At 37.1% G+C, this 15,606-nt stretch overlaps 4 protein-coding genes across 4 annotated transcripts; 3 read left to right on the top strand and 1 right to left on the bottom strand.

Moving 5' to 3' along the window:
* Nucleotides 1-159: 159 nt before the first annotated feature.
* Nucleotides 160-2,020, top strand: LOC18009366 (probable arabinosyltransferase ARAD1). The gene is made up of 2 exons (XM_006390339.2): nucleotides 160-1,343; nucleotides 1,439-2,020. The coding sequence occupies exons 1-2, from the start codon at nucleotides 492-494 to the stop codon at nucleotides 1,964-1,966; spliced, it is 1,380 nt and encodes a 459-aa protein (XP_006390401.1). The 5' UTR covers nucleotides 160-491; the 3' UTR covers nucleotides 1,967-2,020.
* A 348-nt stretch (nucleotides 2,021-2,368) lies between these two features.
* Nucleotides 2,369-5,724, bottom strand: LOC18007921 (protein IQ-DOMAIN 31). The gene is made up of 7 exons (XM_006390338.2): nucleotides 5,599-5,724; nucleotides 4,922-5,022; nucleotides 4,446-4,745; nucleotides 4,166-4,369; nucleotides 3,984-4,052; nucleotides 2,754-3,852; nucleotides 2,369-2,643 (listed from the first exon to the last, which is right to left on the bottom strand). The coding sequence occupies exons 2-7, from the start codon at nucleotides 5,000-5,002 to the stop codon at nucleotides 2,612-2,614; spliced, it is 1,785 nt and encodes a 594-aa protein (XP_006390400.1). The 5' UTR covers nucleotides 5,003-5,022; nucleotides 5,599-5,724; the 3' UTR covers nucleotides 2,369-2,611.
* A 638-nt stretch (nucleotides 5,725-6,362) lies between these two features.
* LOC18009177 (tRNase Z TRZ1) lies at nucleotides 6,363-8,250 on the top strand. The gene is made up of 8 exons (XM_006390336.2): nucleotides 6,363-6,653; nucleotides 6,759-6,921; nucleotides 7,025-7,095; nucleotides 7,181-7,276; nucleotides 7,408-7,521; nucleotides 7,659-7,727; nucleotides 7,822-7,896; nucleotides 7,976-8,250. Exons 1-8 carry the CDS (start codon nucleotides 6,378-6,380, stop codon nucleotides 8,048-8,050), a joined length of 939 nt encoding a protein of 312 aa, XP_006390398.2. The 5' UTR covers nucleotides 6,363-6,377; the 3' UTR covers nucleotides 8,051-8,250.
* Nucleotides 8,251-10,784: 2,534 nt separating this feature from the next.
* On the top strand, nucleotides 10,785-15,219 carry LOC18008910 (isochorismate synthase 1, chloroplastic). Its single transcript, XM_006390335.2, has 15 exons — nucleotides 10,785-11,015; nucleotides 11,126-11,314; nucleotides 12,404-12,657; nucleotides 12,756-12,873; nucleotides 12,968-13,084; nucleotides 13,175-13,321; nucleotides 13,407-13,481; nucleotides 13,558-13,626; nucleotides 13,727-13,845; nucleotides 13,956-14,013; nucleotides 14,162-14,272; nucleotides 14,366-14,450; nucleotides 14,566-14,663; nucleotides 14,764-14,856; nucleotides 14,945-15,219. The coding sequence occupies exons 1-15, from the start codon at nucleotides 10,899-10,901 to the stop codon at nucleotides 14,996-14,998; spliced, it is 1,704 nt and encodes a 567-aa protein (XP_006390397.1). The 5' UTR covers nucleotides 10,785-10,898; the 3' UTR covers nucleotides 14,999-15,219.
* Nucleotides 15,220-15,606: the final 387 nt, after the last annotated feature.

Below are 15,606 nucleotides of genomic sequence, written 5' to 3'. Positions count from 1 at the left end.
AAAATAATTCCAAAGATTCATACTAATATAAATATCAAAGAAACAATTCTTTGCTAATTTCGGGTCCGATCATGGTTTTTCCCCCAATAGCCACTAACAAATATATACCCTTTATTCTTCAGAAATTGATTCTTTACATGTTGTCCTCCTAAAAAAAGGGTTAAGTGTCGTCAACAAAAGAAAGGCGTCAATACCAAAAAAAAAAAAAAAAAAAAAAGTCTTGGCTTTTGTCAGAGAAAGTTGTAGATCAAAGGCCAAATCTTGTAACTCAAAGTCCTCTTCAGTTATAGAAATTGTCTGAAAGTATTAGATTACAAGAGCAGTGCATCAAAGTCTATGTTCTCCTCCGATGGCGTAAAACCTCAGAAGCACTAATTCCTCAGGTACTAACTATTTTCCCCAATGGTTCTTCATTAGATGATGGACGAAAGCTGAAACCTTTGCCTGCAAATCGAATTTTTCTGTGGATGATTTGAGTGAGGTTCGAAAAAATGTCGGAAAAGAGCTTGCTTTCCTCAAAATTCCTCTTTTACACAGTAACTGTTTCAACGCTACTGTTCATTCTCTCTTCCCTCTTCTTCCTCCAACGCAACGAATCTTCTTTCACTTCAACTTTAGTTCGCAAGCTAATTCTTCCAAGAACAGACATCAAGAACGAAGGATTCAGGAAAACCGATTCTAAACCGGTCTCATGTGGTCTAAATCGAGATGTGTTGAAGGTGTTTATGTACGATTTGCCCCCTGAGTTTCATTTTGGGATATTGAATTGGCACAGAAAAGGATCTGAGATTTGGCCAAATGTCAAGAACATTAGCACAATCCCATCTTATCCCGGTGGGTTAAATCGGCAACACAGTGCAGAGTATTGGCTTACACTTGACCTATTAGCTTCAGAGACACCTGAGATTAAGAGACCATGTACTGCAATTAGAGTGAAGAATTCGATTGAAGCTGACATAGTTTTCGTGCCCTTCTTCTCCTCGTTGAGTTACAATCGGAAATCTAAGCTCCGTGGAAACGAAACCACCAGTGTTGATAAACTGTTGCAGGAAAGATTAGTTGAGTTCTTGAAAAGTCAAGAGGAGTGGAAAAGATTTAATGGGAGAGATCATCTGATCATAGCTCACCATCCAAACAGTTTGCTCTATGCAAGAAACTCGCTTGGATCCGCTATGTTTGTTCTCTCGGATTTTGGAAGATACCCATCCTCGATTGCGAATCTTGAGAAAGACGTCATTGCACCTTACTTCCACGTCGTCAAGACTATCCCTAACAATGAGTCTGCTACGTTTGAGAACCGTCCTGTATTGGCGTATTTCCAAGGAGCAATCTACAGAAAAGATGTAAAGTGTTTTTTTAGTCATAAAGTCTTTGTTGTGTCGCAGTAATCACATCTCAATCATGTTACTGATTTAACCATCAAATGTTTCGTTTGCAGGGTGGAACTATTCGCCAAGAACTGTATAACCTTCTTAAAGATGAGAAAGACGTTCACTTTGCATTTGGAACCGTAAAAGGGAACGGGACTAAACAAACTGGTAAAGGAATGGCTTCCTCCAAGTTTTGTCTGAATATCGCAGGTGACACGCCTTCCTCTAACCGTCTTTTCGACTCCATCGTGAGCCATTGTGTTCCTGTTATCATCAGTGACCAGATTGAGCTTCCATTCGAAGATACTCTAGACTATTCGGGCTTCTCTGTGTTTGTGCACTCTTCGGAAGCTGTAAAGAAAGGGCTTTTGGTGAATCTCCTTAGAGGGATAACAGAGGATCAGTGGAAGAAGAAGTGGGAGAGACTAAAAGAGGTTGTTAGGTTTTTCGAGTATCGTTTTCCTTCGCAGCCTGGAGATTCCGTGGATTTGATTTGGTCGTCGGTTTCGCATAAGCTTTCCTCACTTCATTTTGGTGTTCAAAGAAAGAATCGGTACCATAGGTCTGAAATTTTTGACAGAAATCAATCGACTTAAGATCATATATGTCATATATGAAAGATGTTATTTGAAGAAGATCCATTTTCTCTTCTTGCCTCATTTCTGTTTTATTTTCTTGAGTTGAAGATCAAAGGCTAGAAGAAAGTCGTAAATTTGGGGAAACCTATCAAATCTTTAAAGACTGGACTCGATAACTAAGTTAATTTGACAGATTACGATTCAATATAAGCTTGCACTCTGCAGTTTTGTCTGTGGCAATCTTCGAACTATGTCTTAGAGGCATGAGAAAAAACGAACATAGAAAGTTCAAAAATTTCACCGTTCCCTCCTTCATCCTTCATCCAAAGTTTGTAAATGAGAAGACCATTCCCAAAATAATCACAGATTCACATAAACATAAAAAGATAAATTCTTAGATAGTAATCAGAGTAATGTAACGATAAAACCATAAGAAGAAGAATAACAAAATCCAACAGCCTTGTGATGCAACATTATAGGACACTCACAAATGCAGAAACTCAGCGGCCAACTGTAACACTTGGCCAGCATATAAACACACACACAATCACAAACTAAAAAAATATAGCTTTTATATAGATAGACGGTGGCATTCCTCATGTTGACAATGTGGCTACTATAGAATCAAGAACGAGAAAGGCTTCAACTTTCTGAAGCTATTGGTCACCTCTTCCGCTCTACCGGAGTTGTCTTTGCTGCAAAAGTCAACAATACAGTCAAGAGGAGTTAAATGAAAGTAAAATTCTCCAAATCTCCCAGAGTTTAGTTTGATCTCATTAAGCATGTATTGGTTTTTGGCACTAACCACTTCCTTCTCGAGATGACAGAAGAGGTTTCTCCTTCTTATTTCCGGTTTTATCACCTGAGCTTGCGAGCCTCGTTGTTCTTGGAGAATGAGAGGTGATCCTGCCATTACCTGAAGACGGTAGAGAGTAACGTCTGGGAACACTGGCTTTCTCAGTCCCGTCTTGCTCAGCAGACTTTGGTGAGCCCTGCAGCCTCAGTTTTGCTTTCGCCGATTTCGTTGCTTGCATATAGCTTGGGATTGATGGGCTGTGTCCATTATTCTCTTCACGCTCGGTCTTATTGGTAGCTGAACCCTTTTTCCTGGACTTCTGGTTCTCCTTCCCGGCTGAATTCTCTTTCATGTTTGCTTTGGGAGTTTTATCTTCCTTTGCATTCTTTTCCGTTGAAGGTTTTTCTTCAACCATGGGTTCTTCGATGCTGTCAATTTGGTTGATCAGTGAGGAATCAAGTGCTTCATTTGTTTCCAATGGTCCAGGAGTATGTACTTCCACCTCAGGAACATGTACTTCCACCTCAGGAACATGTACCTCCTCGAGCTGCTCGGGCAATTCTTGCTTTTTCTTCTCGTCAAAGACATTCACGGGTTCTTCCACGGTTTCATGAACCATCGGGTATGATGATTCAGTTGTCTTCTCTTCAACAGGCTTTGGCTTCTCAACTTCCATATGAGGGACTGGTTGAGGTTGTATAGAGCTCTCAACTATAGGATTGTGTACCTTCCTCAAGCTACGTTTAACCTTTTCAAGTTCAATCTGAGGATTTTCGACAGCAGGTGGTTCTATAGACTGGCTTGAAACTTTTCGGAAGCTGCGTTTGGGTTTCTCAAACTCAAAAGATGTCTGTACTGAGGAACTTTCAATATTTGCAGCAGGGACTTTACGGACACTCTTCTTAGGTTTAGCAGATTCAGCCTCGACTATCTGAGCATTATTGGCAAGTCTGTTCTGGAGTTTTCTCCCAATTGTTTTCTTTGGTTGAGGAACTGGTTTCCAGAAACATGAGGCTGACCAGTTCTCCAACCAGATTGAGTTTGAGTTTGGATTGGATGAATCATAGGGGGTGTGTACAGGTATCACTCTTGGCGATGAAGCAAGAAGCTGAAACAAAAGATTAGAAACTCCATAAAATAAGACAACAAAATTTTATAACTTCGAAGATTGCTCTTTTTCATCTTATTTAGATGGTACTAATTTATTGTAATATATAGTAGCTCTGTCAATGAGCATACCTTCTGAGCAAAAGCGTTGGCTGTTAGTTTCTTGATTCCCAGGTAACGATCTGTGTCAGCAGGATTGTTCTAATTTGACGAGAGAAAACAAAAAGTTATTTCTCCTCAAATATCCCAACTAGAATATCTTTCTGGACTAAAAGTCACTGAAAATCTACAGAGAGAAGCAAAAGTATTAGTACCTGAAGCAGCTGCAACCTGCAATGCCTATGAACTTGAACTCCAATGTCAGAATTCCTGATCTCTCGTCCTCGAGCAAGCGCTTGCAACCTGACAATTCCCATGACACAGCAAAGAGTTGCAACAGCTTGCCTCCTAACCAGGTGACCACGAATAAGTGCTTGTAGCCTTATTATGCCTTTGAGTGCCCAAAACGCACGACGAGCCTTCACATAATGAGATCAGATCAGGATATACCGAAAAGGAAAAACCAATAACAATCCAAATAGCTCGATTCATTACCAAGTAACCTCTAAACGCAGCCTGCACAGACGTTGCTGCAATCTCTTGTTGAATTCTCTCAGCATCAGACAGTAAATTGTCTTGCACAGGTGCAGCATTTTGAGAATCTGCTGGTTTGCTCTCAGGAAGCTGTATGTCGTCATCTGAGATCTCCTCAGGTTCTACAGTTTGCGTCTCCAACATACCACTGCCTCTATCAACGCTATTGGTTGCTGCATTTGCAAAAGATGGAAGATCTGATACCACATCGGATTCTTCTACCTTTGCAGTAACCAGTACCTCTTTTCCACTCACAACTCTCTGCGCGTGATAACACTAGTTAGATCAAAACCAAAAAAAAAAAAACTCATGTCATTGTATCGAGCAAATTCGTTGTCGAAAACCACTACTTTTCTCCTCCACAAAAACTCACGATTCCGTTCCAAATTCCACACACTTTAGACTAGCATCATCATATAATATATAGAACTAGTTACCTCCTTTCCTCTGGAACCACTAGATTTAGATGGTTTCTTTCCAAGTAGTACATTCTTTATCCACTTTGTAGACTTGCCCATGATGTATAGAACTAAATCACCTGCATTGTCCAAGCAATAACACAGATTTATATTACTCAAGAAGATAGCATCATTTCTCTATCATGAGTCATGACTATGTGAATATGGGAACAAGTACTACTGCAAATAGTGAAAAATGAAGAAAATTAACATTAAATCAAACGTTTATAAATTAATCATAGAAAAAAAAAACGGTTCATCATTTTTCTTTTTATAATCAACTCTAATAATAAGCTTGAAAAGATAAACATTAATCATTAAGAACAATGATTAACAAAGTTTGGATGTGACAATAATACTCAAGATGAGAAAGTTATCGACTGTACAAAACCAGATCTGAAACTCACACTGCAAAGCAGAAGAACCCTAGGGACTCCAAAATCTACCAACACTTGTTACTCCAAATGAACAACGATAAAGAAACAGGAAGAAAAACCGACAGAATCATAAAACAACCCCCAGATAGAGAGATCCCTCTAAAATCCACACTACTCGAACAATGTCCTAAAATGTCGGTTCGAGTAACCGTCGGATCTCTGTTCTAAAATCCGAGCCCGATTCAGACAACAGAAAAACGAAAAGGAAGAAAATTATACCGAGAAATGAGAAACTAAGAGGTTTTTAGTGAAATGCTTGCATTTGCGTCTCTGTATTCCTCTTCCCGGAGCTTTAAGAACTGTTCCTCCTCTTTGGTGATAGTTTCAGTGACCAGAAGGAAAGAGAAAATATATATACTTATATTTCTTCCAGCATATATTTCTAATTTTAACCAAAAAGTAAGCGCATCTCCATAACTCCAAACTTACGCCGTTGATTTCTAACCGTTGGATCATCTCCAAAGTTTTAATTAATTAATTAATTAATTTATTACTTTTTTTACAGGAAACAAAAAAAAAACAAAATCAGAACTCGAAAAGGGAAAAAAAGAGAGCAATATTTAAAGAGGAAAAACATTCAATGCCAAAATGGTAAAGTAAATTTTTTTGGGAGTATTCAGAAATTGGGTATTTCGTATGGACTCGGACCATTTTAAATCTACATTAATTAAAGTATTACAGATAACGAATTCAAATTGTCCGAAATCGTCGACATTACTTCGAGAACAAGTGTAAGAATGCCGCTACGTTCATATGAAGCATTCGTAGTAAATTTACATTTAGACCCTTCTACTGTTGATGAATATGGAATACACTATTAGCTTCTGCACGAGTGAGGCGCGTGGGGAATTTTTTATTAGCCGGTGCGATTGCACATGCGTCCACGCGTGCAAATCAAACCGCTCGAGTGAAGATGTACTATTATGGGCCTAAGTATTATAGGCCTAAGCCCAATCAAAAAGAAAGAGAGAGCGGAGAAAATAATAAAATATTGAATCATGGAAGGCTGGAAGCTCGTGAGACAAATCATCGAACACCTTGTGCTCAATTCCCAAGAGTCAGCAGAAGGAAGTCAGAGCCAAGATTCGCGTGAGATGGAGAAGAAGAAAGTAATGGAAATCGAAGGGTACCCGATCGATGGATTGTCGATTGGAGGGCACGAGACGTGCATCATATTTCCTTCTCTTCGGCTAGCTTTCGACATTGGTCGTTGCCCACATCGCTCGATTTCTCAGGACTTCCTCTTCATCTCTCACTCCCACATGGATCATATCGTAAGAACAAACTCCTTTTTGACCCCATCATGTGTTTATCATTAGCCTATGCTGTGTTATTCGTTTTTGGTGTCACTTTCGTTTAGCTGTGAACTCAATTGATAGGGTGGATTACCAATGTATGTTGCGACTAGAGGCTTGTACAAAATGAAGCCTCCAACAATTATAGTGCCCAAGTCCATTAAAGAATGCGTCGAGAGTTTGTTCGAGGTTCACAGAAAGTTAGACTCTTCAGAGCTAAAGCACAATCTTGTTGGCTTGGACATTGGTAATACAACTTCTGGCATCCATTGCAGCCTGAGCTTTGGGGTTTATTTTGTGGGGTTTTTGTTCTTTTTTTTGTTTTAAACCTTGGGCACTTGTTGGTGTAGGGGAGGAGTTTATTATAAGGAAAGATCTCAAAGTGAAAGCCTTTAAGACATACCATGTCATCCAAAGCCAGGTTCTTTGAACTATTCTCACATCAGTCTCTTCCTACTGTTCTTTCTATTCTTCATTCAATTCATGCTTTTTGTGGGACATTGCAGGGTTATGTAGTTTACTCAACTAAACAGAAACTCAAGCAGGAGTATATTGGCCTTTCTGGAAATGAAATTAAGAACTTGAAGGCTTCAGGTGTTGAGGTTTGTCTCTAATTTCCCTTAAATTGCTTGTCAATGTTTTCTTACGTCGGTCTATCACACAGTGAGTAGTTGTGGAATATTTATTTTCAAAAATATAAGCCTGTTTAATTGGTAAGGGTTTTTGGTGGCAGATAACAAACAGCATAACAACTCCTGAAGTCGCTTTTACAGGGGATACAACGTCAGATTTTGTAGCTGATGAGAATAACGCTGATGCTCTCAAGGCAAGGGTTCTCGTCATGGAGGTGAATATTTGTTGCTGCTGATTATATGAATTAGGACAATGTGCGTGATGCTTGACGTTATCCTCTTGCCTGGTTCAAGTTTCATTGCCTTGTTTTTTAAAGGGAAACTTTTGTTGTCTCTATTTCCACCTGTGCAGAGCACATTTCTTAATGATTCGGTATCCATAGAGCATGCGAGAGATTTTGGACATATCCATTTGTCTGAGGTGAGTCTCCTCGTCTCTCTGAAACCTTGTTACTCTCTGTCTCTTGATGCTCGTATAATTTTTTCCCTCATTGTGAATTACTTAAAAACTGCAGATAGTTAATCATGCTGAAAAGTTTGAAAACAAAGCAATCCTACTGATTCATTTTTCGGCTCGGTATACAGTGAAGGTGTGTTTTCTCAATCTAGTTATGTAACAGTAGAAAAAAGACAGTTACTTTCTTCCCTGAATCTTTGCGAGTTTCACAGGAAATCGAAGATGCGGTTTCTGCATTGCCTCCACCTTTAAAGGGACGTGTTTTTGCTCTAACACAAGGATTCTAAACAGTAAATACTCTTTGTAGCTTTTACACACTGTATTTTTGTTGTTTGCCCAAGTTTTTGTATTTGCACAGGTAGACATTGTACTCTTGTTGTTGACTTTAAGATTTTCTCTCCCGAGATACACATGTTTATGTGATTTCCAAGATCCTTCGAAGCTCATTGGCCGAAATCTGGATCTTTTTGAAGCTCATAGAAATATAGATTTTGTTTGTCACTAAAGCTAGTGTTTACGGATAGCGAAAGATGATTTATTGCGATTCGATGTTTCCATAGTCTCTAATTTTCTTTTTGTCGGATTTGCTCGATCACCAGCAAGTTTGGTTTGTGCCGCGTAAAGGGAGCTAATTAATTGCATATGCAAGATCTCTTGTTTTTTTTTCCTAACCACCATAATATCTTGACATTTAGACAATTTTATACAGTTGTTATCGATATTAATTAGAACGTGTTTATAATAATTATTGAAAAAAAAGCAGTATGAGAACTAAACTATTCAATTCCGAGAAAATTGTAGAAGTTGTCTAAACTCAACATATATATATATATATATATGTACGTATAATTATTTAGCTTTTATAATGTAAAGCTGTATAGTACTAAAATAAAGAAACAGTGTTACCAACTGTGTTCAACATTCTGAACCATATCGTAAGTCATTACACTTAAAGAAAAAGTTAATCAAATTGACGAACTACGGATGAGTCCATAGCATCCACAACAACCGTTCAAAGTCTTAAATAATAGAGAAAATTGTGATCATCAGTGACCGCGTCGGAAATTTCATGACCTTAAAGTCATACTATTATATAATATCTTAGGACCGTGTGTAGTTACAGTTTATTCAGTTTTACATCAGCCAATGCTAGTTGAATTGTGGTTTGGTTTCATTACTTTGGCTTATTTAAAAGACTTCCTAATTTTCATAGCTCGTGATGATAAAAAAACAATTTGACTTTAGAAGTCAAGTCTTTTATAGTCTTAAGATATTCGTTTTGACCACGATTATTCAGTTAGACTCCTCTAAGAAGAAAAACAACCATTCTCTCTAAAGTAGCCGGTGAGCCATCATAATCATCATATGGACATGGACTAATATGTGTATCTTGGTTATTTCAAAGAAATGTAGGGGAAATTGCTGCAACTCTCCACTATGCACTCCTCTCACTTGTAACGAAACTGTGATATACTCAAAATGTTAATTAAATAAGTGAAAACAAATCTTTATATTTTCACCTTTTTAACGACCTTTGTAGTTTCACTTATGTTTCAGTTTACATACAAATATCGTTTGAAATAATTTATATTCCATCCATGAATCACGATTATGTTCAAAAAGCCAAAGTGTGCTGGCCAGCAAAGAAGATGATTCGAATAAATTGACTCCTCAAATAATGTAAGGGTCTGCAAGGTCTTTAAAATATACTATTGTTTTCTTCAAACAACAAAATCTGTTTATCAAAAATAATTTGCATGTCCTTATATTTAAGGGTCTTTATATTTCAACTAAAACAATATGTCAATATGCATGTCTACTTCTACCACACTTGTTACCTCGTTGCAATGAATGAAACGGTGTAATCCATAACGCATAAATCAGAAAACGCGGCATGATATACAATATTTTTGACATTTTCTGATTTATGAATATACCTCCTGCAATTTTTCGCAGAAATCCAAATTGTTTTTTATGTATATTTGTATTAAAAAGTCCTTAAATCAACAGTGTACTCAAATTCCCATTACGACGATTATAATTTGATGAACGACAGATCAAGATACAACAAATACCATTATTACATTTGGTCAATCAAATTACTTTAGCTCCTGCATTATTATTGTCATTTTCTCCTGCTATTTAAGATACAACAAATACCATTATCACATGGAGACATTATGACCCGTCATATATTTATATATCTCTGTTTTGGTTAATTTAAACAAGTAACAGAAAAATACATCATTTACCAAAAAAAACATAAAATACATGTACATAATAGTATAATGGTTTATATCATTTTTGCTGCCGTGTCATATTATCAAACTTCAAATACAAATAAACATTATGAAAACATTACCTTTTCTTAGTTTTCTATAACCTTTTACAGAAAATAAGTTTGTGACTTCAAATACCTTTTTTTAGACTTTGTTAAAAATTGTGGGTTTTTGTTTGTTTTAAATGGTATATATTCTGGAGAACCTCTCTAATGTTGGTGGGTGCAAATTAGTTCACTTTAAAAATCTTAAACCTTTTCATCCTTTGGTAATACGGTTGAAGTACTTGTACCCCAAGTATGATGTTTATTTTACATTTTTTGGTATGGTATTCTATTTATTTTTTATATCTCCTCTTCTTAACATCATTTTTTATTCAGTTGTACTTTTTAATGTTGCAATATAATTCCACGCTTCACATAAATAGACAAAAAAAAAAATTCTTCTTTTGTTTGTGCAACAAATTTGTTTTTTTCTTTATTAGACCAGTTTTTTTAGGAAATAAAATGGTGGACGAACAATTTTAAAAAAACTGTTCTTTGAATAAACAAAGATAGAAGGAAAGAAAAGTACACTTGAAAGAAAAAATACGAAAATTTCTGAGTCGTTTACTTAACAAAACAAGAAATTCTAAGAAATTTAATTGTGAAAGTGAAATGAATCTTCAGTATAATGGGACCCAACTCAAACCCGCCCTCTATTTATTCAGACGTACCACAAGTCTATTTCTTGCAATCTCTCTTCTTCAAACAAAAAACAAACCAAAAAATAGTCTCTAGTGTCTTGCTAGTTGCTACAAACAGCTAGCAAATTAAAAAATCCACACAAAAAATATTTTAAAACTCACTCTCACCAAATGGCGTCAATTCAGCTCTCTTCTCGTTTTCTGGGCTCAAATACTAAAAAACACAGCTCCATTTCCATCTCTCGTAACTACTCTCCAACCCCATTCACCAGATTATTCTCCCGCAAGGTTTTTTTTTGTTTTTCTCTCTGTTTTTTTTTTTTTGTTCGGGCTCTGTTCTGTGCTTATCTTTCTCGAAGAGCGTAGACTAATTGAGAAACTTTTCTTGATAATTGCAGAGGTTTATGTCGTGCTCGATGTCTATGAACGGATGCGAGGGTGATTTCAAGACGCCACTTGGAACAGTGGAGACGAGGACTACGGCGACTGTTTTGTCGCCGGAAGCCGCCACTGAGAGGTTAATCTCCGCCGTGTCGAAGCTGAAATCTCAACCTCCGTCGTTTTCCTCAGGCGTCGTCCGGTTACAGGTACACATGACTGATGACTCTTGCTCTGTTTTTGTTTTAGACAAAATCCGATTCTCTGTCAGTGAAAGAATCAGATCACGCCACGTGGTTCTTTTGGATTGGTTTATGGTGATATCGTTCTTCAGTTTGTTTCCTTGCCGGATCGTTTATGCCTAATCGTTTAAGTTTTTTTAATAATAAGAGCCGAATCATTTAGGAGAATCTTTTAGTTGATGAAAACATATAAAAAAGGAGATATAGTTATAATAATACTATTATACTACTACCTTTTCATTTTATTATTTTTTTGGAGAAAAACTCATTATTTTCTTGAGATAAAAACGTTTTATTTGTTTAGCTCGAACGGTTTTTGAAACATACAACTTACGAACTTTCTATGCTAATTTTTTTTAAATCAAGTTTGGTTGGGATAATGTTTTAAATATTTCTTAATCAGTAGACGAACGAGTTTAAATAATTTATTATAGTTTAGGATGAGTCAAAAAAATATTATTATTATTTGTAATACTCCATAAACAAGCAGACATAAAGGCTTCAAGTGGGGTATTCACTTACTTTAATTACAGTAATTACGTAGAATATAGGATCTGTTTTTATAAAGAAGCCAAGAAGGTCGGGTCGATGTCATCGGTCAAATACTGACTATTATTGTTATTATATAAATGATTGTTGCTTTTGCTTACTAATCATAAACAATCTCTTCAAAGAAAGAAATTCTGACTATTGGCTCGTAGCAATAATTACTAAGGAAGAAAGAACCTGAATCCGCTAGTCAATCTAGCTACTGAATTAGATCATCGTCCTTTAGTCAAAATGTCAAATTAACGTTGACCAAGTTCAGAGTTGACATTCGAGAAAGAAAAATCATCGAAAGATTAATAACTGGTTTTAATCCAATTTAACAATGTTAATTATACCCCTTTGATTATTGATTAGGATCTAGCCATATTTAGCTAGAAAAAGTATTGACTGAGTTTGTGGGGTAAAAAAACGCATATTTTCAATTTTTTTTTTTAAAACAACCAAAGTCGAATATTTCCCGCGCAGTTTATCTGAAAAGCCCTAATTAGACTCGGTTTTGGGGCGCAGGTGCCAATTGACCAGAAAATCGGAGCAATCGATTGGCTTCAGGCACAGAACGAGATTCAGCCTCGGTGCTTCTTCTCTCGTCGCAGCGACGTTGGTCGTCCCGATCTTCTTCTCGACTTAGCCAGCGACAATGATAACGGAAACGGAGGAGCCTCCTCTGATCGTAACCTGGTTAGCGTCGCCGGTATCGGATCCGCCGTGTTCTTCCGTGACCTTGATCCCTTCTCTCATGATGACTGGAGATCCATCAGAAGGTAAACAAATCTTTACAATTTCGTCGATTCCTATGCCTTTTAGATCTGTTAAAATTCTCCGAGATTCATCAATTTTTTTTTTAATTCGTGTATTGAAGGTTTCTGTCTTCTAAGTCACCTCTGATTCGTGCGTATGGGGGAATGCGATTTGATCCCAATGGAAAGATCTCTGTAGAATGGGAACCTTTTGGTGCATTTTACTTTGCAGTGCCTCAGGTACCTTGAAAATTCTGTTTTTTTTTTTTTTTTTTTTTTTTCTAAGAGTTTTTTTGGGATGCCTACTTATTGACTGATGCATTTACACGCACAGGTTGAGTTTAATGAGTTTCTAGGAAGCTCAATGTTGGCTGCAACTGTTGCTTGGGACGATGAGCTCTCTTGGACGCTGGAAAACGCCATTGAAGCACTCCAGGAGACGATGCTTCAGGTTCCATAGCTTAAATAAAGTCCCTGTTTTTATTGGGATGGTCTTTATACTAACGGCGTTATTGTTGCTTCAAACTTTGTTGTGTGTCAGGTTTCTTCTCATGTAGTGAAGTTACGGAGGGAATGTTTAGGTGTATCTGTTGTTAGCAAGAATCATGTTCCTACAAAAGGGGCTTATTACCCTGCTGTAGAGAAGGCTTTGGAGATGATAAAGCAAAAGAGTTCATCCCTTAGCAAGGTAGATTTCTTAGTTACAATATCCGTATCTATTCTTACACAATTATGGTTTCCACTTAACTTATGTTTTCGGTTTGCAAAATCAGGTTGTGCTTGCTCGCAACAGCAGGGTCATCACGGATACCGATATTGATCCCATTGCTTGGCTAGCACAGTTACAGGTTCGTTTTTGTCTCTGGATGTTGTGTAGTAAGCATATAAAACAATTTAAAGACTTAGATTTCACTCAAACGACAGGGTGAAGGGCATGATGCGTATCAGTTCTGTCTTCAACCACCAGGTGCACCAGCTTTTATAGGAAACACGGTAAGTTTTAAGTAGTCTGTTGTTACGATTGTCAGTAAAGATATGTGCACTTTTTTTAATATAATTTTACTTAAGAGTTATATATATCTATTTGAAACAGCCTGAGAGACTTTTCCAAAGGAGTCAGTTAGGTGTCTGCAGTGAAGCTTTGGCTGCAACTAGGCCTAGAGCTGCATCAAGGGCTCGTGATATGGAGATAGAGCGTGACTTACTAACCAAGTAAATATTTTGCTTTTGTGCTTTGAACAGTTATAGAATCCATATCTCCAGTCTTATGCATTAAAAATTTCCGGATATGCATACTGATGTGATTTGTACAACTGTTGCAGTCCCAAAGACGACCTTGAGTTCTCTATTGTACGAGAGAATATTAGAGAAAAATTAAACGTAAGTTCAATTCATAGTTTTGCAACTTCAGTTTTTTTTTTTTTATTAAGCAGGATCAAATGCAGAGGCCAATACATGTCAATCTAGAAACCATTCTTCTATAATATTTAGATTTGTTTTTCTTATTATATTTTCTCTTGCTTTGCAGGCTATATGTGACAGGGTAGTTGTTAAGCCCCAAAAAACTGTGAGGAAGCTTGCAAGAGTGCAACACTTATATTCTCAATTGGCGGGGAACCTTAGGAAGGAAGATGACGAGGTGAGATAACTAGTATTGGAATTATATTACATCATAGGCCAAGCTCTTCTTCCTTCATTTAGGCTTAACCTTTTGTCCTATATCGATGTACAGTTTGACATCTTGGCTGCTCTGCATCCAACTCCAGCTGTTTGTGGGCTTCCAGCCGAAGAAGCCCGGCTTTTGATTAAGGAAATAGGTAAAGTATCTGACTTTTCTCTGGGGGGTGTTCAACAGTCTATTAGTACCAAAATGCCTATGTTTTTTCTTAGAGATTAACAATAATCCGTATTCAAACATTTTGCTTCTTACAGAATCATTTGATAGAGGAATGTACGCCGGGCCTATTGGGTTTTTTGGTGGTGATGAGAGTGAATTTGCAGTCGGAATCAGATCAGCTCTAGTTGAAAAGGTGAGCTTATTTTGACATCTCTCCCTAGCCAAGAAGAAAAAAAAACATTTTCCTAAGTATTAGCAAACCGGTCTAAATCGTTTATATTGAGTTATTACAGGGTCTTGGGGCATTGATCTATGCGGGGACAGGGATAGTAGCAGGAAGCAACCCAACCTCAGAGTGGAATGAGCTTGATCTAAAGATTTCTCAGGTGCGAGTTGTTTAGAAAATGTAACCTAACATCGCGCTTCCTTGTTTCCTAAACCCTAATTTGATTCTTTGTGTTGTTGTTTTTGTAGTTCACCAAGTCAATTGAGCATGAGGCAACAACAACTCTGCAGCCGATTAACTGAAGAAGAGTAGCATTTGTATTTTCATTGTATTATGGGAATGGGGTTTACAGTAGAATCAATCAATGTGTGTTGTCTTATCTTGTAAATAAAAAGAATTATTGCTGGAAGTTATGGGCTTTTCTGATTGTTAATAGGCCACGTCTTTCTTTGTTGTAACTAGGCCGGGCCTTTTCTGAATGTTAATCGACCGAGCCTTTTTATGATTGCTAATGGGTTTTCTATATCATCGGTGTTATAATTTATTGTTTATCAAATTGGAACCACCATGGAGATACCAATTTGATGGCAATGATAAGGAGAGCAGTGAATATTTAGCCGGAGCGATCAGTGGAGATAATCATTTCCACACACGCTCTTTGAATGGAGGTATTGTGTGATAAAGAAAAGAAGGTGTGGGAAAAAAATCGAACTTTAATGAAAACGATGATGCTTTTTCAGTTTTATGAAAACGAGGTTTGACACATGAGCTATACACTATTTGGAGAAGTATATATTCATTTCTTTTCATGTTCCATTTGACTAATTTCGTCACTTTTGTGTTGTGCTGAACAAAACCGGGTCGATACATTTAACAAACCGATTACGGGTTCTTCTGCTTATAAATAAAC

The sequence above is a fragment of the Eutrema salsugineum genome, unplaced genomic scaffold (genome assembly GCF_000478725.1).
Source record: "Eutrema salsugineum unplaced genomic scaffold, Eutsalg1_0 scaffold_9, whole genome shotgun sequence".
NCBI classification, from domain to species: Eukaryota; Viridiplantae; Streptophyta; class Magnoliopsida; order Brassicales; family Brassicaceae; genus Eutrema; species Eutrema salsugineum.
This window is presented reverse-complemented; position numbering and strand designations above follow the sequence as displayed.

Bases quoted from the DNA above. Each gene is read 5' to 3' on its own strand.
- LOC18007921 (XM_006390338.2), bottom strand. From the start codon at position 5,002: ATGGGCAAGTCTACAAAGTGGATAAAGAATGTACTACTTGGAAAGAAA. The intron at 4,746-4,921 runs GTAACTAGTTCT...TATCACGCGCAG, and splicing joins GTGGTTCCAGAGGAAAGGAG to AGAGTTGTGAGTGGAAAAGA. The intron at 3,853-3,983 runs GTATGCTCATTG...CTTTTGTTTCAG, and splicing joins CCAACGCTTTTGCTCAGAAG to CTTCTTGCTTCATCGCCAAG.
- LOC18009177 (XM_006390336.2), top strand. From the start codon at position 6,378: ATGGAAGGCTGGAAGCTCGTGAGACAAATCATCGAACACCTTGTGCTC. The intron at 6,654-6,758 runs GTAAGAACAAAC...CTCAATTGATAG, and splicing joins ACTCCCACATGGATCATATC to GGTGGATTACCAATGTATGT. The intron at 7,897-7,975 runs GTGTGTTTTCTC...CGAGTTTCACAG, and splicing joins CGGCTCGGTATACAGTGAAG to GAAATCGAAGATGCGGTTTC.
- LOC18009366 (XM_006390339.2), top strand. From the start codon at position 492: ATGTCGGAAAAGAGCTTGCTTTCCTCAAAATTCCTCTTTTACACAGTA. The intron at 1,344-1,438 runs GTAAAGTGTTTT...TTTCGTTTGCAG, and splicing joins GAGCAATCTACAGAAAAGAT to GGTGGAACTATTCGCCAAGA.
- LOC18008910 (XM_006390335.2), top strand. From the start codon at position 10,899: ATGGCGTCAATTCAGCTCTCTTCTCGTTTTCTGGGCTCAAATACTAAA. The intron at 13,322-13,406 runs GTAGATTTCTTA...TTGCAAAATCAG, and splicing joins AGAGTTCATCCCTTAGCAAG to GTTGTGCTTGCTCGCAACAG. The intron at 14,014-14,161 runs GTAAGTTCAATT...CTTGCTTTGCAG, and splicing joins ATATTAGAGAAAAATTAAAC to GCTATATGTGACAGGGTAGT.